Here is a 22,933-nt window from a genome sequence, read left to right on the forward strand (position 1 = left end):
TAGTTAAAAATCAATCCCTTGCTGGTGGCAGGGTATATTCTCTGTTGCACTTTTGACAAATAAAACAAACAATTTGTTCATTGCCAATTTGGGTACCCAAAGAGCCATTGTTGTACAAAGGCCGAAAACAGAAGTATAAAAAAGTACTAAAATAAAATAAAACCTCCTAATCATAAGTTATAGTTATATGAATATGTAGTAGGGGAGACATTTAGATTGATTAATTAATGGATGTTTTATTTGCAGCAGCAAATATTACATGTATATTATTATGAATAAAACATGAGCTTGATGCTAGACACACCATAAGATGGTGACAAGGGAACATATCCATCTAAAAATGGATAATTAACAATAGGAAATGAAAAATCATCTCTTTTATCATAAGTTTTTGTATTAAGCTTCCCGTTAAAGATATAGATATCAAGATACAGGAAAGGGCAGTGTTCATTGTTAGTATTAGCTTTATTTAAAGTCAGTTCAGCAGGATAAATCTCTTTAGTGTTCATACTGTAGTCGTCATTATTGAGAGCCAATATATCATCCAAATACTATAAACCAACTAATTTTTGTGAGCGATTTATTTTCGCGACTTTCGCGAGTAGAAAAATAACGTGAATATTAATCATTGCGAATATGTAAAACTTGGATTTTACCTTATTTAACTACATCAAGTAAATCGTTAAATTAAATTGCCGCAAAGTGGACTAGAAAGGGCTAAATGCGAAATAAACTATACGCGAAAATAAGTTGGTTTACAGTATCTAAAAGTTTTATTAAATTTTTGTATCAGATGTTGTTTCGATGGGTCTTTGCTGATTTTAGTCATAAATTGTTACTCTTAACAATACAGAAACAGGTCCGCAATAAGTGGTGCACAGTTAGTCTTCATTGGAATTTCAATAACTTGATGATATACGGAATCTCCATTGCGAATAAAAATGTTTTCTAGTAAAAATTCAAGTGCAGTTATCGTATCAAAGCAAATCCAATTGACATAGTTTTTTTGTTTGCTGTTACTAAAAATTGACCTAAAAGAGTTTGAACATACATATTCGCATTATGACTTTTTATATGCCCATTTAATTAGGTATGTGAATTTTTCTTAATGAGATTGAGGCAAAGTGGTATACAGGGTAGAAAAATCAAAACTTTGAACAGATTTGAAATCACCAGTATGTGCATGCAATTTATCAAGTACTTCCAACGAATTTTTGACACTCCAAAAGTAATATATTCCACTAATTTCAAAGGCCTTATTTGAACTATTTATTACCAGGTTTTTGATTGAAACCAAATTTACTAGTAAGTAGAATAGACAGTTTTGTAGTGGAACAATGGCTTGAAGACAAAATAAATCTATATTTGTAAGGTGTTTTGTGCAGCTTTGGAAGTCAGTACATAGTTGGAACTTTATATATCTGCTTGTAAAGCTTGTGGAATGTAGGTGAATTTGTGATTTCCTTTTGCAGAACCTCAATGTAAAATTTACGTCAAACAATAATGATATTATTGGCAGCCTTATCAGCCAGGACAAAAACCAATTCCTTGACGAGTTCTTTTGATTTATGTTTGATACCAGAAATAGGGCTATTATGGTTGTTGTTAGGAGTAAAATGTTCTTTAAAATGTTTAATACGAATATCAACTATGTTCATTACTGAATTAAAAAAAGAATCTAAGGATTTTTTGTCAGCTTTTTCTTGTTTTATCCATTTCGTACAGTAAGTACAGAGTTAGTTGTGTATGGTTACGATACTCATTTCAACAACGATGTTAAGGTCTCCTGTTATAACATGGAACTGGGGCCATAAATGTATTTGGAATTACTGCAATTTTATGACGTAGGTGTATTGTCACTAATATTAACATCTTTACACACTTCGCTATAATTAACCACATATTTCCGGGTAGATTTTTTGTAAACATAACAAATAAGAGGGAGCTCAGTATTATCAAAATATCCAGGAATTTGTTCTTTAACGGAATGATCATTAAGAATACCGGCAATATTTACAAAATCAAAACCTTTATTGACTTATTTGATTTTAATGAAATGTCTTTTATGATCTTCACGGCGATCAATTTCGGGAAACAGTTTAGAATAACAATATGCAATTATAATTTGGACGATATTTATACATATTTATCACTTTCTCCTCCATGTTGTACCTTTCTCAAGATGCATCATAATTTCATTGAATGTTGTGGAATATTGGATTAGTAAGGATGACCTTTACATAATGAAGTTTAATTCTATTTCCTCACCAGTCTGTAGAGTTCTCTTGATTAATTTCCAGACAGTTAACATTTTAAGGTGGTAGAAAACAGTAATTGATTAATTAAACAAGAACTGTAAGAATTGTGCATGGTTGCAAAATTTGAAACACCTACTTCAATATTCCTACAGCAGATAATAAATTTTCAGCAATGAAAAACCTATTGGGTGTATTAGTAATTAAAACAAAGTGATTAATTAAATTGATGGTATTTTTATGTTTTGAGAAAATGAAGAAAACTTTCAACTAGTTTTGACAGAGAGGTATTAGAAACTCATGTTATTAAGGACATAAGCTTTTGTAATAGATCTCAAAGGGGTATGAGCTTGCCAGGTTTAAAGTGGATTATGATGCACAAGATACAACTGCTTTAGTTTCAGTCTTGATACAAAGGAATCCTTTAAGTTCCTGAAAGAACACTTCTGTAATTGGGTTGAGACTTTTAAGTTTTGTAGGGCATCTCATATTTGTAAATAATTTTAAACTGAATTTTGTTTAAAAGACTTAGTTATAACTGACATAAAATGACATTTGATTTGTGAATTATTGAACTTTATACAATGTACAGATAAGTTTGAATTCAATTAAACATACCCCTACCAAGACCAGTGGATAGTTCTTATTAACTGTTGGTGAAGTATGCTAATGAAAAAGTTGCCTTATAATCAGTTTATTGATCTAGGTTTAGATATATGTTATTTTAGTTCTCAGAGTAGGTATATAAGTTTTGACAACTTGCAAATCATAAATTGTGTTATAGAAGTGCAGCTGTACTCCTGGCAGAATGCCTGTTCAATGTAGGACTACTGCCGGTTATTGCAGTTCTATGTTTATTTGGTTTAAGTTTTTATCATCAGTTGTTTGGGAATACAACCATTAATAGTAAAGGAAGCTTATCTCATAAATTATCAAAGTACTGAAGTACTGAACATCGGATGACCACAAGTTCTTGAGGATGGTCAAAAGCACTTGTCTCAGAAAAAAAACCAACATATCTCTTTACCTGAAACTGAGGTTAATGAACAGAGATATATTTTTTTCTAGACAAGTGCGTACGAGTATGATGAATAAATGACAGGAAATTCAACTTCACCGTAATAACTATTATATTGTAGTGATACAAATCAGTATACACTGATTTGTTGTTATATACTTATATTAAAATAACAGTTACATATATATATGATTTGCATCCGTTTGTATATCATTCTATTCTACTGTTCTAATAATAGTGCAATGCAAGTGCATGGTGGACACTTTTCTGTAAAAATTCGATTTTTCTAAGATTGGATACGAGTAGGCATTCATATTTTCCCGCAAAAACAATTACAGAGTTACCGGTCCTGTCGCAAAACGTTCTTTGAGATATTCTTCCGCATGCTTTAACACAATTTTTCGGTACGTGTGCTTTGATATTATCAATGATTTTTTACTTATATATATATATCTAACTACAAAACATTTTCACATTATTAATTTATGTTGTAAACAAAAATATTTTTATCAGTATTCATTGAAGAGATGTATTTATATCAAATGACAAGGAATGTTATTTTGCACTCGTTTATGTGCGCATATTTATCATGTTTATAGATCGGTTACAAACCCAAAACTAATTTACATAATGGAAATCTAGGCGATAGCAATACACCGGAATGACCTCAAGGTCATCGCGATGTAAAAATGTTCTCTCTTCAAAGTGAAACAGGTAAAAGGCTATCCAATTTTATGTTTCAAGAACACTGTAAATGGATATAACTAACAACCGTAGTTATATAATTGAAGTAGTGAAACCATTTTTAAAAAGTTTCAGCCATTCTCTGCCTTCTTCAATTCTTTTATTATTCTTCTAACCTACACCACAAGTCACTTTTTTATTTAAATTTCTACACCAGAAAGTTACATTAATAATGAGCTTTGATGTTTTATAATGTCCAGTGGCAAATATTTAATGCATTTTCAAGATGAGCCATTCATTTTAATTCAGTTCAAAAATAAATTTCAATAAAAGTATTCATAGCTAATGGTCAGGAAAAACAGACAGAATGGTTATTCTATCTTATATTTTGACATTTCTTCTAGTAATGTTCAGATCATTTTAATATTATTTGAACTTTTTATTCATTGAAACAGTAACAATAGTTAATGGGGAACATGGTTTTGTTGTTCATCAAACCATAAAATCGGAGGCAATTTTTCTTTTGGTTTTTTGTGTGCAAAGGCTGAAAACATGAAATCCAAAACCCAACAACTTTGTGATTATTTTCACAAAGCATAGAAATTTATGAGATATCATATGAAGTACTGTATTTTGGTAACAATGGAAAAGTTATAGAGAGGAAGTCAAACAGATTGACAACAAAGTTATTCTATTGACTTGAGTTTGATACAATGAAATAGTGGTGAAGATGTCAAACAGATTGCTTCTTATATATTCTACTGACTTGGTTTGATGCAATCAAATAGTGGTGAAGATGTCAAACAGATTGCTTCTTATATATTCTACTGACTTGGTTTGATGCAATCAAATAATGGGGAAGGACCAAATAATTTGTTTGATTTTTAGAGCAAGCATAGTGAGACTTTTCAATTTATATATTTTTGTAATTTATATATTTTTGTAATTTCAGATGCTAAGGCTTTGTTTCCTGATATCCTGAACTTGGCCACCCGTTCTAATATAACAACAAATGCCACATGTGGACTTCAGGGAAAAGAAAAATTCTGTAAATTAGTGGAACATGTCAAAATTTTTCCTGGGGAAAATCGACATTGTGATGTATGTGATGCCAGAAGCCAAGATAGACGTCAGCAGCATCCTATCTGGAATGCCATCGATGGAAGTAACAGGTGGTGGCAAAGTCCATCATTGACCAATGGTGACAAATATAACTATGTCACAATTACACTTGATTTAAAACAGGTAGGAAAAATTAAATATATCTTACAGAAATAAAGATTAGTCTTTTGAAGAAAAAAATCGAAGCAATTTTGGATATAAAGGGTAAGTCATGTAATGCACCATGAACTAAGATTTCAATCTTAAGGAGAGATTTTACTGTAAATGCCCTTTTCCAATCCAAAATATAATGTCCATTTTGAAAGCCCTAAGGTGTTTATGAAACTAAGAAATCATAAACAGATAATAAATATTGCATTCACCTTGTCAGTCCTTCTGACCATACATCAGTACTTCCAACGGTTATTTCTGTCACACTTTTCTCAGGTACTACTGAACAGATTGACTTCATATTTTTTAGCAGCTTTAGAGGGACAATTTGTAATATGAGCACTTTTCAGATCTGCCATGCAGTTACTTACTTCCTGTCTGCCTATACTTTGAATTTTTCAATATGTTGAATGAAATTAGAATTTACCATCACACATTTATCCAGTACTTCTGAACAGAATGATTTCATATTTGGTCAGCGTCTTGGCACATTGGAGCAGGATCTGCTTACCCTTCCAGAGCACCTGAGATTACCCCTAGTTTTTGTTTGGGTTTGTGTTGCTCAGTCTTTTGTTTTCTATGTTGTGTTTTGTATACTGTTTTTTTATCATTTTTCTTTTTTTGCCATGGCATTGTCAGTTTGTTTTTGACTTATGAGTTAGAATATCCCTTTGGTATCTTTAGCCAGTCTTTGGCAGTCATGGGTTATAAAGTGTGAGAACTTTTTAGATAGGCATCACCTATTTCCTGTTTTTGGATACTTTAAATTAAGAATGGGTGTATACTTAGCCCATCAATGTGTGCAACTGTTGCATTTTATAATGATTCAATAAGCATCTGGTATTTAAATGAAACTCTTACCACTTGAGTACAATTTCATGTAAGTCAATATAATTTACTTTATTCGACATATGCAGTTTTAGCTGACAAAACTAGAATTACCAAAGGAAGCAATGTTAGAAATAAATAGTGAGCAAAGTCATTGAAATTTTAGAATAAGGTTGAAGTATTATTTTGAAATTGCAAGAACCTGTTTAAAGGTACCAGGAATCCAGAATAGATTGAACAGAACAATATGTATATAATGACAAAAGATGTAAGAACTGGAATATCTGTTGCTATATCTTAAAATCAGATATTATAAAGATTGATTGATTGTTGATGTTTTTTGCCATATCAGCACAAAATGGCTATATTGAGGTGATAATATTATGACAACAGAACCGAAATAGCTGTAAATCAATGTTGAACTTAATGATTTTTAAACACTACATCATCATGGGACTTCACCAATTTAAATCATTCTTATTTTAGAATGATTATAATTTATTGTATTGTCTTTTTTATATTCATTCTTAGATTGAATAAAAATGTAGATTTTGAGCTTTGAACTGTTAACTATTAATCAGTATTGAATTTACATTTTGTGAATCAGCAAAAAGACAACCATCCCTTACCTGTGCATTTGAGTCATAAAATATGTGTGTTAAAAAATAAGTGTTGTACAAACAAGAAACACTCTAAAACCAGACAACACTACATGTATGTGTCCTAAATATTGATCTTTATTCAATTTGTAGAAAGTTTTCTGCATATAACAGGCTTTGAAAAGAAAAATAAATTTTTACTTCATTCTAAAACAAAATGTTAATGTAATTACTTCTAGTAAGATGTTAATGTTGAAGGGAGGTCAGGATCAAAGTTATAGATGATGTCCAACAAATTCTAATTTTTCGTAAATTGACATACATATGACATATACATGCACATTTTCAAAGACATTTTGGAGTTCCATTGCTCATTTTTACACGAGAGGCACTAATATGTCAGTATGTAGTTTTCCCCCTCCAATTCAAAAAGGATAAAAAGTGATATATCAATTAAGGAAAAAGATAAAAATAAGAAGACATGGTATGATTGCCAATGAGACAGAATTAACTCTTCACCAGAGATTAAATGATGTAGAAGTCACAATTATAGGCCACCATATGGCCTTTAACAATGAGCAATACGGTACCCATACCGCTTAGCAAGTCATTAAAGGCCCCGAAATGACAAATATAAAACACTTCAAACAGGAAAACTATCAGCCTGATATATGTACAAAATTTTAAACAAAAAACAAATATGATAAATAGCAACAAATGAAAGTCCCTGAATTATAAGCTCCTGACTTGATCAGAAAGGATTATGTTACAATTTGTTGGGAACAGTTGTATTAAGCTCTCATGGTGCAGTTGTTCATTTGCATATATTACTAAATGCTTGTATGATTTTCCGTTTAATACATATAGTAATGATTTATTTTTGAAAGGTACATGTTCATGAATGCCTTAATTAGGCCCCAGAATCAAAATATAATTCAGTGCAGTAAATAGGCAGCTGTATGTTCCAATGTGTACATACTGATTCAAAAAGTTCAATATATAGATCAAGCTGTCTTTGAAACTTGATATTCCAGATTTTATGGAAATATCTTTTTCTCATGTGTTTACATAAGATATATTCTTTCATAAAACACTAGACACACTTTGTGACCATAGTGAATTTGTGCTTTCAAAAATAATATGTAAACTGAAAAATAAGATACATATTCTCACAAATATATTTTCTTTAGGCAGAATATACGGCCAATGTTATCAAATAAACAACAAAAAAAAAACATTTAGCAATGGCACAAAATTTAGTCCAAAATATGTTAAAATTTAAAGTCAGAGCACATACATGTAGGTAAGATGCCATAATGACAGTATAAATAAAAAAAAGTATAAAAACAAGTTGTATAGTGGTATAATTCCAAGATAAAATTGTCATTGATTTTCAGGGCCATCATTAAACCTAAGTAAAAGGACTAGTAGGGTTAAAGGCATATGTGTAGTAGGATGTCCAAATTGATATTTATAATTTTTCTTAAATTTTAAAATAGGTTACAATCTGACTGTTGTTAAAAAGAAACTTTATTGTTGATAGACTGAATTAACACAGAGGCCTTATTTCATGAAAAAAATTGACCTTGCTATTAGTTTTGCCAGGTCAACCTTAGAATGGGATAAAGTTGGTTATTCTATTAACTTACTGTAATATGTTATAGAAACATCTTATATAATAAATTGACTTTCCTGTGATATAATGAAATAAGTGTTTCACTCTTTATTAAATAAATTAAAATGAAATCAATTATGATCAGATGAATCATTACAACACAGGTGTTTATGTTCATATTTTGTGAATGGTCTATTCTTGTTAGTCTATTTTGTAAATTTCTAACAAATATTGTCATTTGAGAATCAAAATTTAAGAGCATAAGTTTGTATTTAAGGGAGCTCTGCATGATATAGTTTGGAAACACTTTCTTTTTTTCTTATCACTGTGTGTCATCTTGACAAAATTACTGACTTGTATCATTGTAGTCAACATCTATGGAGCATTATCAGATTTCGCTTTCCAAAAACATTACAGACCTGTTGGAGAAATAATTCATTTATATTTGCATTTACTGGATAATGTTTGCATTTCAAAATTTTTTATCAACCCATCATTATATAGTTTTACATTTTTTAAGGCTGACTTTTGAATCGTTGACTAATGACAGCTATTGTGAAAAAATTGAGAATAAAAAAAATAGAATTTAACTATATAAATAAGGAGATGTGGTATGATTGCCAATGAGACAACTATCCACCAAAGACAAAAGGAAGGGGAGGTAAACCACTATAGAGCACTGTACAACCTTCTACAATGAGCAAAACTCATAAGCTATTGTAAGCTATAAAAGGCCTGACATGACAAAATTTGAAACAATTCAAAAGAGAAAACAAACAGCCTGATTTGTGATGATACAATAAACCAAAACAAAAAAGGCATACAACAACAACAACCTCTTAGTAATTGGCTTTGGGACAAACCATAAAGATTATCTTTTTCAAGTTCACTCCCCTGGTAGGTTGTGCCATATTCTCTGAGTGAGAAATCCTGGATTAATGCAAAAACTTTTCATATGGTCTTGATTTTTTGTCGAGCCTGCGACTTCTGTCACAGAAAGCTCGACTTAGGGATAATGATGCGGTGGAGGCGTTAACTAACTTCTTAAAAGCTTAATTTTTCAGAAGGTAGAAGACCTGGATGCTTCATACTTTGTATATAGATGCATTATGATATGAAGTTTCCGTCATATGTTCATTGTCCATGACGTCATTTTCATGGTTCAGTGACTACTTGAAAAAAAAAGTTAAGGTTTTTTGTTATTTTAATTTTTCTCTTTTTATGAGTAATAGGAGAACTATATTTGGTATGTGTGTACCTTGCAATGCCTGTCAGACAGTTTTTACTTGACCAGTAGACCTCATTTCATGGATCAGTGAACAAGGTTTGGTTTTCGTGGTTGTCCATATCTCAGATACTATAAGCAATAGGTCTACTTTATTTGGTGTATGTAATGATTGTAAGGTGAACATGTCCAGCTGGCAGGTGTCATCTGACCTTGACCTCAATTTCATGGTTCAGTGGTAAAAGTTAAGTTTTTGTGTTTTGGTCTGTTTTTCTAATACCGTACTCAATAGGTCGACTCTATTTGTATGGAAATATTTTATGATGTACATGTCAGTCTGGCAGGTTTTATTTGACCTTGACCTCATTTTCATGGTTCATTGGTCAATGTTAAGTTTTTGTGTTTTGGTCTGTTTTTCTTAAACTTTAAGCACTAGGTCAACTATATTTGGTGTATGGAATGATTGTAATGCTTTTATGTCTGTCCGGCAGGTATCATTTGACCTTCACCTCATTTTCATTATTCATTGGTCAATGTTCAGTTTTCGTGGTTAACTTTTTTTTCTTAGATACTATTAGCAATAGGTCAACTATATTTGATGCATGGAATGATTTTGAATTGTACATGTCTGTCTGGCAGGGTTCATCTGACCTTGACCTCATTTTCATGGTTCATTGGTCAATATAAAATTTCCATGGTTTGGTCTGTTTCTTTTATAGTATAAGCAATAGGTCATCCATATTCTGTGTATGGAATGATTGTATTAAAGGTGTACATGTATTTCAGGCTTGGTTTGTCTGACCTTGACCTCATTTTCTTGGATCATAAATGTTATTGTGATACTTGTAGTAAAACTTTATATTTAGGACTATCAGCATAAAATCAATGGTCAATATAGTAGGCGAGACATTTCAGCGTGTGCACTCTTGTTAAAACTTTTTTCCTTAGAAAATGCATTTAAATGTTATATGTATAAAACTTTTCATTACAATGTAAGGCCATTAAGGACATAAAACTTATTTATATTTCGCTTATCTCTGTTTGCATTCATTTCAAAAACTTTAAAAAGCAATTGAAGTAGAAATAATTGTTAATTTGTAATCCTCTTATCCTAAGATCTCTGGGTAAAACTAACTTCAGGTCTTTTCTTTTGTAAAATATAATTGTATCAAAAACACTTTCTTCATAATTACCGTAGGACATAAATTTTATTGGTATATTTTTACTATGACCATTCAATGAATCGGTTTCTGCAAGCCAGATTACAAATATAGGTTACAATGTTATTTGAAGAGCTTTTTGAAGTGTTCACAGATTAATGTATATGCAAACATTCAACAATATAAAAATTTCCTTTATAGAAAACTTTGATAACTTTGATCATATTTATCTATCCCCATTGGAGAGGGGTACTCTCTCTACACCCTTCCCTATCAGAATGCAAAAACTAAATGATAATAAACAATCCAATTTCCTTAGGGCACAAAGGAATGCTAGCTACTAAGCTCCCTATGCCTAAAGGTTCAAGTTAGCCTATGAATCAAGAAAACCAAATACAAAAGTTCTGGATCTGTATTCGTGTATTACATTATTTGAGGGAAGGTGATGTATGTTTTATTAATGTGTACTTTGTCATTGTTTGAGTTTTTTCTGTTATCCCATTCTGAAATTATTGTTGAATGAAAAAGAAGTTCTTTGATAAGGTTCGGTACAAATCACTATGTGTCTAAAGTTTTTATTTTACACCACTTGTAAAGTTAACTAAGTGATAGGTAAATCCAAATTTCATTAATATTCTTTTTTCATTTAAATCTATTTATCAAAGCTTTTGGTTTTGATCTCTATCTGAAATAAATTAGCTGTTGTGTTTATTGAGGAAATATATCACTTTGAGATTAAATCAACTCCATGAATATTGAAAAGAATTTCATTACATATAAACACATTTATAAGGTAAATTCTCAGACACAAGTGTTTCCCTTGTAAGCAAAAAGATTTTACTCCAGACACTTCAAGCATATATAAAAGTCATGAATTAATGTGATAAAAAAGGAACCATTCACAGAAAAGCTTTTTAAAAGAAAATCTATTCTGATAGTTATCAATTAATGCTCAATTTGTAAAATTTTAAATTTAGATTTTCATTTGCAATGGAGAAAGTTTTGAAAGAATTGCCTAATTTTTATAAATGCATTTCTATTATGTACTTTACAAATTTCAGATTTCAGCTATATATTTGTCTCTTACATGTAAAAACTCATAAAATGTTTCTATGGAATATGATAAAATGTAATGATTTACTGAAACGAAACCAAGGAATAACATCTTACTATCAGGGACAGATTTGGTGACATTTATTCTTTAGGTTCATTTGTGTTACATATCCGTATTCTGATTCAGATAAATTTATTGTTATTAGTCAACATATAATAATGATAAATAAAAAAACAACAGAACTATACTCATTTGGAAATTAACATGTTTTGCTTATAATTAAGTGCCATAAAATAAGAAATGTACCTGAAAACCCGTCATTAAATTTCACAAACCTTGGGTTAAAGTTATAATTTTGGTTTATAATTTGAAAATAATCCTCCCATTAAGAAGCACTTTATACATTATGTTAAGTTCGTAAATTTCCCACATACTTTGTCAGTCTACTGCGTATCCTTAGTACTACATACCAAGGTTAAGCTTGGAACAAATCTAAGAGTCCTTAAAATATTATGTCTCTTTCAGTTTGCATTGTTGATTTGTTTCTAATATGACACTATTTAGATAAGGGTTTTTTGGCTGTGAATTTTAGCCATTCCATAGGCTTATATGCATATACATAAGCTTCCACCATAAAGTGACCGGTGTACTATTTTATCCTTGTCCTTCAATTCTTGTGACTTTCAGAAATACAACAGTCATTTCTACATTTTGTCATGTGAGCAAATATTTACCTTTTTTTGTTAGTTACAAATTGAGTTTGGGCTTAATTCCAATTAGTATATTTTTCTACAGATAAAACTGCAAATAATGATATGTTAGTCAAGCAAATAGTCTTTCAGACCAGCCATCCTAAGAGGCTGTCTTACATACTATTAGAATTTTTATATGTCTGGACTACCAAAACACCATATTCAATCATTTTTTTTATTATTTGTGCATAAGGAAATATTGCATGTTAGAAAATCCCATGAAGATATATTATTATGATTGCTGAGAAATTATTTTAAAACTCTTTTGGACCAAGAATGAACAGTATATTTACTCAGACAGACACATTGAACTCAGTCTTACGGTTATTTGATTTTTATAGAAGAAAATCATAAACATACAGTATGAGGTGCCGCTACTTGCTTGTTTCAACTGTAGTTGTATTACAGAAGTACTTTTTTTAAACATAAATAAATGATCTGTATTGCACTATAAGCTGTATCTACCAGTAGAACATACAATTTTTTATTGATGGACTTTGAAAGTTGACCATTAGACAGGTGTTTTGACACATACCATTATGTTTGACTTACACATCACATAGTAGGAATGTTTATAAATGATAATACTTATGTCATGGGAATATTATTTCAGGACCAAGATACAATATCTTGTTATTACTTCCTTAATGAAGCTTATTATCATAGTTTTCCCCGAATGAAGTTACACCTTTATCTTAAGGCCATGTGATTGTGGATCTTACTGTAGTCTGGTAGTTGTGAGATTTGATGCCTTAGACTACAGTAGTTATGTCAGTGATAACTTTTCTGTATACTGTACATTGATTATGTAGTAGTTATTGATAAATATTGGAACAATGATGACACCAGAGATTTCCTGGATCTGTTTGTAAGGATCCTACATTTTAACTTTTAAAAAATAAGCTATGTTTTGCCTCTTTTGAAAGTCTGAATCTTTTGATGTAAAATGAAAATCACATTAGTTGTTTGATTAAAAAAAATCAGACTTAAATCCTTACCATGCGAGGGCCACAATATTGTGTACTTTCCCAAAGCTTTTTTGGGGGGCTCCAATGGCTTTCCATACTTTTAGAAGTTATCTGTTGGATAATGTTTCATCACTTTATTAAGGCAATTCATTGTTATGTTATCCAGATTTAAGCTGCAGTTTGAACCAAAATTCAAACATCAGAGACAAAGGACCCTTTTGGAGGTGTGGGCTTCCAATCTCTGTATGTCTAAAGCAGTACAGGGGTTCAGAACATCCAAAGTCAGAAATTAACCTGCAAGAATAGAACTTCTCAATGTGTCAATAATATGAATGAGCTTTGGGAACAACTACTCCTGCTACCAGATCCTGTAAGGGCAATAAATCAGAAAAATCGGAAAAAATCAGAAAAGTGCAGATTTTGGTTTGATTGGTCCTCCTGTAGACTGCCATACCCACAACAACTTTCATTAGAGCTTAGCACTTTTCTGGTTCATGTGTTCACTGAAGCCCACTGTCAATGCAAGCTGCAGCAAGCAATCTCACAGCAAACAGGTCAAGATATAGGACTAAAAACCATCAAAAATGGATGTTTTTTTCACAAGAGGGCCAGCTTTGATTTCATGACGAAAGCATTTGTTAAAAAAAAGATATATTTTGTAACAGTGACTGTCAACTTTGACCTATTGACTCAAAAATCAACAGGCTTCTTTTCCTTCCCTATATTTTCCATTGATATAAGTTTCATTTTTGTTAAGCCTGCGACTTCTGTCGCAGAAAGCTCGACATAGGGATTGTGATCTGGCAGCAGCAGCGTTAACTATCTTCTTAAAAGCTTTATATTTTAGAAGGTGGAAGACCTGGATGCTTCATACTTTGTACTGTAAATTCAGAAATTATTGCAATGTTTTTATTATTGTGAAAAATGTGACAGGGTTATAATTGCAATAATTTAAATCGCATTTTGAAATTTTTTATATGAATTAAACAGGATTTTTCTCAATATCGCAAAAATTAAAATCGCATTTTAGTCTAAAATGACAAAATCGCATTTTCATGGTTCATTGGTCAATGTGAAGTTTCCATGGTTAGTTTCTTTCTTAGATACTTTAAGCAATATGTCAACTATATTTAATGCATAGATTGATTGCAAGGTGTACATGTCTGTCTGGCATGGTTCATCTAACCTTGACCTCATTTTCATGGTTCAATGGTCAATGTTAAGTTTTCCAGGTTAAGTTCGTTTCTAAGAAACTATAAGCAGTAGGTTAACTATATTTGGTGTATACAATGATTGTAAGGTGTACATGTATTTCTGGTTTGGTTTATCTGACCTTGACCTCATTTTCTTGGATCAAGTTAAGTTGATGCGATACTTGTTATAAAGCTTTATATTTAGGACTATCAACATAAAATCAATGGTCAGTAAAGTAGGCGAGACATTTCAGCGTGTGCACTCTTGTTACAACTGGAAAGCTTCAGTTTTGGACAGTAGCCAGAAGGTAGGACGGACAGACAAAGTGATTTATATGCTCTAGATTTTTTTTCTGGGAGCATAAAAAGATGTATGTTCCCTAAATCATAATTTTTCTGATAAATGGAGACATTTGAGGAGGTTCAGGATGATGCACACCAGCAAGAATTGATAAGTCAATTGTTTGCAAGCAATTCATGAAACTCTGTATTGTAAATGCTTACATCATATCCTTACTAATTTGCAGTCAGTAGTAAATTTACACATTTATTGTTCAGCATATATGGTCTAGGTGGGAAAGGGAGAGGGTATTTTGTTACCATTAAAAGCTAGTTAGAAATACATAAACATGATCTAAGGACTGTCTAGACATTATTTGATCTGATTTGTTAATCCTTGCTTTTGTGGTTTTTGAATTGATTTCATTGTAATTTTCAATAAAAAGGTAGTTTTTCTGATATATGATAAACTTAAAAGAAACAATTAATACAAAATTAAATAAATGTAGTGAACAGAACATTTGATCATATCTGAAAAGCCAGCAGGAAAATATTTTATTTTATGTGAATTGAAATAACAGGAAAATTGATGTTTTATTGAAAAAATTTTTTTTTTTAACTTTTTAAACAAATCATAGGAAAGTTTTTCCAGGTATTTTTCTGTCATAAATATACATATATATTTAAATGCTAAATGATTTTTATACTTTTAATTTAAATTTACAGGTATGTTATATTTAGTCATCAAATATTTAAACTTTGAATTGGATTATATCTAAAACAGTTAAATTTGATGGCCACAAATAGTCTGGGCAAAAATAGAAATATAAAATGACCTGAATTTGTCAGTTAATGTTATCAACATACTTTAATTTTGACATTATGACTTTTAGAATGTCTTTATACCTTCAATTAAATTTGACAGCAGTGTATGTTATTAATGGTATTTATTATATTTGTTACAGTATATATACATATTTAAAAGTTGTCTTTTGAATGTATTATAGCTTCTATCTAATGAACATCCATGTCATATTTCTTCTGTTTGTATAATATTATCTAAATTTAGTCAGAAGCTAGTTTGCTTTGTATGCATTTTTTACTTTCTTTTTAAAATAAGTAGAGAAAATTTATCAGTCAGATTACAAAAGAATTTACTATAGATTTGCTTCTTTTACTGTACTGTTTGTGGGACATCCTTCCTTGTAATATCACCTTCTTTCAGAATCATTGCCATTATCCTGAAATTCTATATTATCTTTTAGTCAAAGCTATTGATACTTAAATTCATACTGCCTTAGGTCTAATCCTCAGTGGGCCAAAAATGCAAAAATACAGATTATCCAAATTTGTCTTCAAAAACTGATAAAATGTTTTATTTGGGCTATTTCATTTATGAATATTTCCATGCCGGCTTACATTTAGAGGTTATATTGGATATCTGAATTGCTATGTGCATGTCTTTAACAGTTTGAAATTGAACTACATTCTGTACATAGATAATTGCTTAATTTACAGACCACACTGCTTGTTAAGATCTAACCATGGCATGATAATAAAACCCTTCTGTCACTAGAAATTTAAATTAAATATAATTAAAAAGATGAAAGAGACACCTATAATACAGTTTACTATTAAATTTTACATGATTACATGTTTTTTAATTGCATAATAAATCTGGAACTTTTCGTTTAATTGAGTGCATGGTTCACTATTTGGATAAAAAGGTGCATGACATATCCATACTTCCTCTTTTGTCACAGATTATTGTAGAATTATCAAACCACCCGTTTCGCCCTTTAACAACTTATTTGAAAGCCATATTCAGCATATGATTTATCACTCTATTTTATATATAAGGTTTGAACCTACTTCAAAGAGTGTCAGGTATTAAATGGAAGAGGACTTTGATCTTTTCACAATCACAGCAAGGGTGCACAGTAGAACATTATTGCCCTTGAAAAGGTCAAACATTTTCTTGTATATTGACCAAATAAAATGTTGACATTTTCCTTTTCTGTATGGATTAAGAGGAATGCTGATGTCTGATTGCCAGTGAGACAACAATCTTTCAAAATGCAAATGACAGGGATGTCTTTAACAATGAGAAATGCACATATGGTTACAGCTATTAAGGATGCGAAAAGATGAAACAGTTAAAAAAAGGACAGCTATTGGCCTGATTTGATGTCCTTATTAAATGCAGACTGCTGAGTCTGTGTGTATCATAAGGCTTATCAAAGGGGTGTCTGTGTAAGATGAAAACGTCTGAATATACATCAGTATGGTAGTTAGTATTTTTTGTGTCATTTTTACCTCCATTAGAATGAATTGAATAAGTTAAAATTTGATTGTAAGAAAATTCCATTAAAAACTTTTGCATGTTTATGTCTATTATTTAACTTTTAAGTTATGTGGGAAAAACACTATAGTAATTGTTATGGGATTTAAAGGGGACCAAATGAAAGTAAAGAATTTCTTCTGGGAACCAGTTAATTTGTATTTTCTTATCAAATTGATAAATTATTATAGGTGAATAAAAAAAGATGTAAGCTTTATGTAGACAGCAACAGATTGACACAAATAACCAAAAGTCATCTATTGTGGATTGTTTTATTTTTGTGGGTAAAAATTATGGAATGAGGAAAAACTATATTTTCGAAGAAACTTAATTTTGTAGTTTTGGCAAATTCTGAATACAAGCCAATAGGAAATTTGTACTTCATTAAACACTTTTTAATAAACGTTAGCCTTTACTAATGAAATCCATAAAAAGAAGTACCCTTGGAAAAATTATATTTCCCTAGTTTATGGCAACAATCAATCTATTTATGGGGCCTTCCATACATTACTTTTTCCAAGTTCAAAATAGTCCAATAAATTCAAAGAAGAAGATTGAATTATGTGCCACAATTTATGTTAACTGCTGAATACAGTCTAAAGAGACCCCACAATCCTAATAAAATAAATAAAAAATAATGAATGAGACATTTGAAAACTAACTACCCTGTATAAAAATCAAGAATCAAGAAATATGTTTAATGACTGTGTAAAAGTTATAAGAATATTTACAATGTTTACACACTATTAAGATTATCATTGTGACTGATAGTAGACTGAAGAGTAATAAAATACTGATGATACTACAATCAGTTAATCCTTTGTTAATATTTAACTGCTGATAGTTGATGTTTTGTCTGTGTAGTAAATAGCCCCCATACAAAGATTTTCCAACTTGAACCCCCACTTATAAAGTCAGGGGATTTAATCTAGATTTCTGTACAACATTCCAATGATAATAATTCTTTTTTCAGTTAGGGAAGATTTTTTACATAGGAAGGTCTCATTTTTGTGTAAAATGTACTTGTCACCACTTTAATTTAAAAAAAAAAGAGTTTTACCCATCATATAGACATGATAGAATACCCCAAGTAAAATTTAGTTTGCCATGACAAGTTAGTAATGTAATTACAAATTTTATTCTTGCTTAGGCATTAAATTGGAAAGGCTATACATATAATTGGCATACATTTACTGTGACATAGACAAAACTATTTAGCAAAAGTCATTTCAAAAATGGTTGTTCTTATACTAAAACTGCCTTTATATACACCATTTAGTGAAATCCTTTTAGAACAGCTGACATAAAAACTTACTTATATATGCATTTATTTAAACACATGAAATGAAAATTACAACTTTTTATCATTTACATTAAATGTTATATATTTATTGTACAAAAATTGTAAAAGGTAATCAACATTTTTTTTCTTTTCTGACTAATGTCTTTGCTTTTTCATTTTGATTCTTAAAAAAATCATTTTGATGGTGAATATCCAAAGCATATTTACATTTGCAAAATTTAAATATTTGATTTAATAGTTTATCAAACTATATGAAAATACATTTAGGGCTTGCAATATTATTACTATTATTAAATCTCTAAAACTGAAAAAAAAAATTTTAAGTTCTCAGATTTCAGGACAGTCCTACCAAATTTTTGTACCTCAACCCTGTCTAATGATATATTTTATTAGAATATATAAATGTATTTCATAACATTGTAAGTGTTTTCATTTTGCTAGTGCAAAAAGGTGAAGATTGATTCCTTGTAGGCATTAATCATATTTTAGCATGATAAAGCTGAAATTGACTTTATTATGGTATTTAACATTTTGACACAAAATAGCATACCAGAACTTAAGTGAAAGTAATTTTACCTTTGTGTCTAACAGAATGCCACAAAATTGACATCTAATTTAAAGTTGAATAATAAAATACAGGAATTCACTCCTTCACAAAAAAAAAACTGCACTTCGATTGAGTTTTGACACCCACAAATGCTTATTTACCTTTCTATAATGGTTTCATTGAGATTTTTAACCTCAAATGTTTTGTCAATAGTAAGCACACATCTATGAATGACTGCCAGGGTTGCAGGTAAATGATTTAGAAATAGACTATAAGTTTGTTAAAGGTAACCACAAAATCAGGTATGACTGTTAATATCTATACCTCCTGTTTTATAATGTTAATATCCATACCTCCTGTTTATAAAAGTAAAACTTAAAATCTAGAATAACTATATTCAAAGTACTTAATCTATTATATAATTAAAATACTTCTTAAGTTATAAAACAGGTGTGCATCTTAGTGTGTACATTAAAGATTGGGGGATTTTTCTTCATTAAATCTTTTAATAGGTTTTCTTATTTTTATGTGTTTTCATTTTAACTTTTGCTTGAGAAAACTTAGTTTAAAAGCAAAATAAATTCATGAAATCTTATGACATTTTGCCATTTAAATATCATGCCATTAAGTTAGAGAATATTTCTATTTATATTTAACTTCAGAAACAAAGACATTAAAGCAGTTTGGGTGGGAATTGACAATAATAATTATGCATTTAATTTGATTTATTTCTTTTTTCATTTAATTTATTTGACAGATAGAATTTAAATTTGACAAGTTAAAATCAACCATGATCTTTAGTGTCATAAAAACTCAAGTCTTTTGGTGCTAAATACTGGATCAAACCTATAATTCACAGAAATTTCCATTTTTAATAAAATGATTTACAATAAGCACCATTTTATGGTTTTTATAAATTATTAAAATGAATGAAAAACTTATGTAATTTAAGAGAGAATTATATTTTTATTTCCTGGACATATTAATTATATCCTTGTTAATTTCACTTGTTTGATATGTACTTGGTATTAGAAAATTGACAGTGTTTAGTATGGAATAGATACTAAGTCTTGTTGCCACATGGACAAATTCTATTCAGCCTCTGGTTTTCAACAGTTGACTTAAATTGATGTTGTAAGAGCACTCATTTTTAATATGGCAGATGAACAGATGTTATGTTTATTAGAATATAGATACCCATGAATATTGGTTTTAAATCTGATTCGTAGGTAGCAAAATGGTTAATTTCCTTTTCAAAATGGATATTTCTGAGATATGAATAAAATTGTTTAAAATTAAATCTTTTATCTTGACCCCCTTTTAATAGATATCATTCTGTATTTGAGCTTGTAAGTAAATGAAGGTGTGAGAAAGTTATCTGGTATTTACTATTTAGCACATAAATCTAAATTAAGAGCCCACTAAGCATTGACTGGAGGATATATATCCCTGGACTTCTCCAAACAGGCAGTAGAACCCGACATAAAGACCACTGAATTTCAAACTCTTCACTGGGGACAGGCACATACAGAATGTTGTTGGGTTAAACTAGTTTGCTGGCACCAAACCCTCTCCCTAACCTTGGACAGTGTTGTAACAGTACAATAAGAACAAACTATCAAAAATCAGTTGATAACCTCATTTTCAAGTGGCAGTCAAATTTATTTGGTGATCATGGTATATTGATGATTTAAACATGGCATTGTTCCCATAAAATTTTTGCATTTAATGCATTAACTGTGTGAAAATCTAACATAAACCATGGTTTCAATTCCAATAGGAAAATTCAGAACTTTCTTGCATTTGAAGTGGACCTATAAGCACATATTCCACAGACATTCATTATAGTTTAATTAAGCAAAAATGTACTTAAAAACATTTGTCTAATGATATAAAGTGTTACACAGAGACTTACTTTTTAAAGATTTAATGAATTTCATTATAAGCAAACAACTCCAACAGGAATGTTGATTTTCATCTATTTTTAACTAAAAGCTGTTTCTGTACATGCAGTACATCTTTCTTGATCTGATGTTCCTTGCTTTTATGTGTTTTTCAGGTCTATCAAGTAGCATATGTGATAGTAAAAGCAGCTAATGCCCCTCGTCCAGGCAACTGGATTCTTGAAAAATCTGTAGATGGTGAAAATTTTACGCCATGGCAGTATTTTGGGATAACACGCTTAGACTGTCTCAGGGAATATGGACTACCAGATACGTATGGTATACCTAACTACCTCACAGATGACCAAGTCATATGTACAACTAGATACTCAAAAATAAATCCATTAGAAAATGGTGAGGTAAGAAGATTTTAATTAGCAGATACAGTATACAAGGAGTTCTTATTGATAGTGGTTAGATTATTGTGAAATCACAAATATTACTTATCATATATTACGGTATGGGATAGCTCACCTAAAAGATGTTGAAAAAGCAAGACAAGTTGTGCTGTTTCTGGTGGAAGTGTCAGCAGCAGCATCAACAATGTATTAGTTTGTGATAAGGTCAGTTAATAGGGAACCACTAGTGGAAGGTCAATGATATCTGGTACACAGTTGTTATAGCATTGGCACATCTCATTTCCATGGAGATTATTTGGTCCCACCCACTCTATAGCTAGTTTTAAGATAAAACTTCTTCCAGAAAAACCATTCATGTGAATGAATTGGCACATTTTGTTACATCTTTATCCAGTCTGTTAACTTTTCCAATTGTTATCATAAAGAGCTGCTTCCTTCTAAATGCAGGTTAAGTTGAACAAGATCAAGGAGCTGAAAAAAATCACACTTTACAGCAAGATTTTATGTTCTTCATCATTAGTGATAGTGTATAAACCCAAATAATTCAATCATTATACATGTATTCCACTGGTCTACATAGCTACATTAACGCCTGAAGATATAGATGTAGTCAATGAAAATTTGTCAATTAATCATTTAGAATAAGACCTGAAATTACCTTTCTCATTAAGATAAAAATTCAAGCTGATTGGCTTTCTCATCCAGAGATCATGTATTGTATTGAGAGTTCAGGCCCTAACATGAGTGGGAGAGATCGATCACAGGGAGGGCCTGAATTATTCGGGTTATTAAAAGGCTGCAAATGTCTTAAAGGAATGTATGTGGGAATTAACAGTAAATTACATATGTCTTGGCAAGGTTTATATATATATGTGTTTATAATAGAATTTTAATAAACAGACGTATCAGTCTTAAGGTCAGCTATGCTTGAATGGGAATGCAACTGATTTTCAGTAAAATTACTTACTAAAATAGTTTTGTGATTTCGTTGATTGGTAAGAAAAATGTCTTGAGTTGATAATTCTTCACAGTGAGATAGTTTTTCCTAAAATTTGATAAAAATGGCTCTTGGGTTATGGAAAATTAAGAAACAATCTGATTATTAATTTATATTTCAGATTTTTGTTTCCCTAGTCAATGGAAGGCCTGGTATAAATAAACCAAGTTCTAAATTATTGGTAAGTTTTGTTAAACTAGGATACTATGCATAGAAACACATCTTTCAAATAAGGACGATCTTTAGACTATTTGATTATTAGTTATAAATTTTTGAGATTAAGACCTACAGAAGGCAACTACTTACTTTTCAACTTGGAGTTGCTTTTAACCCAAAAAGGAGAAGACATAAGACATAAGACATAAAGCTTTATTTAGAGTCGGTATGTGCAAATACAAGTATAAAGAGAAGGAAACCAAATCATTTTGTTATGGTATACAGTATTTAATACCTTTTAAAAAGTAATAAAACATCAATCTGTGTTAAAAAAAAGGCCAAAAAGTTATTACCATAATTGGGTTTATTAAAATAATTCATTTTG

At 30.4% G+C, this 22,933-nt stretch overlaps 1 protein-coding gene across 2 annotated transcripts in view; it reads left to right on the forward strand.

The window, feature by feature from the left end:
• LOC127730644 (laminin subunit alpha-2-like) overlaps positions 1-22,933 on the forward strand; it is a 136,779-nt gene that overhangs the window by 32,854 nt on the left and 80,992 nt on the right. For both annotated transcript variants that reach the window (XM_052239146.1, XM_052239154.1), the window contains exons 3-5: positions 4,910-5,202; positions 21,153-21,395; positions 22,514-22,573. In XM_052239146.1, the coding sequence (XP_052095106.1) occupies positions 4,910-5,202; positions 21,153-21,395; positions 22,514-22,573 (596 nt within the window). The remainder of the gene's footprint in view (positions 1-4,909; positions 5,203-21,152; positions 21,396-22,513; positions 22,574-22,933) is intronic.

Source organism: Mytilus californianus, unplaced genomic scaffold, assembly GCF_021869535.1.
Source record: "Mytilus californianus isolate M0D057914Y unplaced genomic scaffold, xbMytCali1.0.p SCAF_1, whole genome shotgun sequence".
Classification (NCBI taxonomy): domain Eukaryota; kingdom Metazoa; phylum Mollusca; class Bivalvia; order Mytilida; family Mytilidae; genus Mytilus; species Mytilus californianus.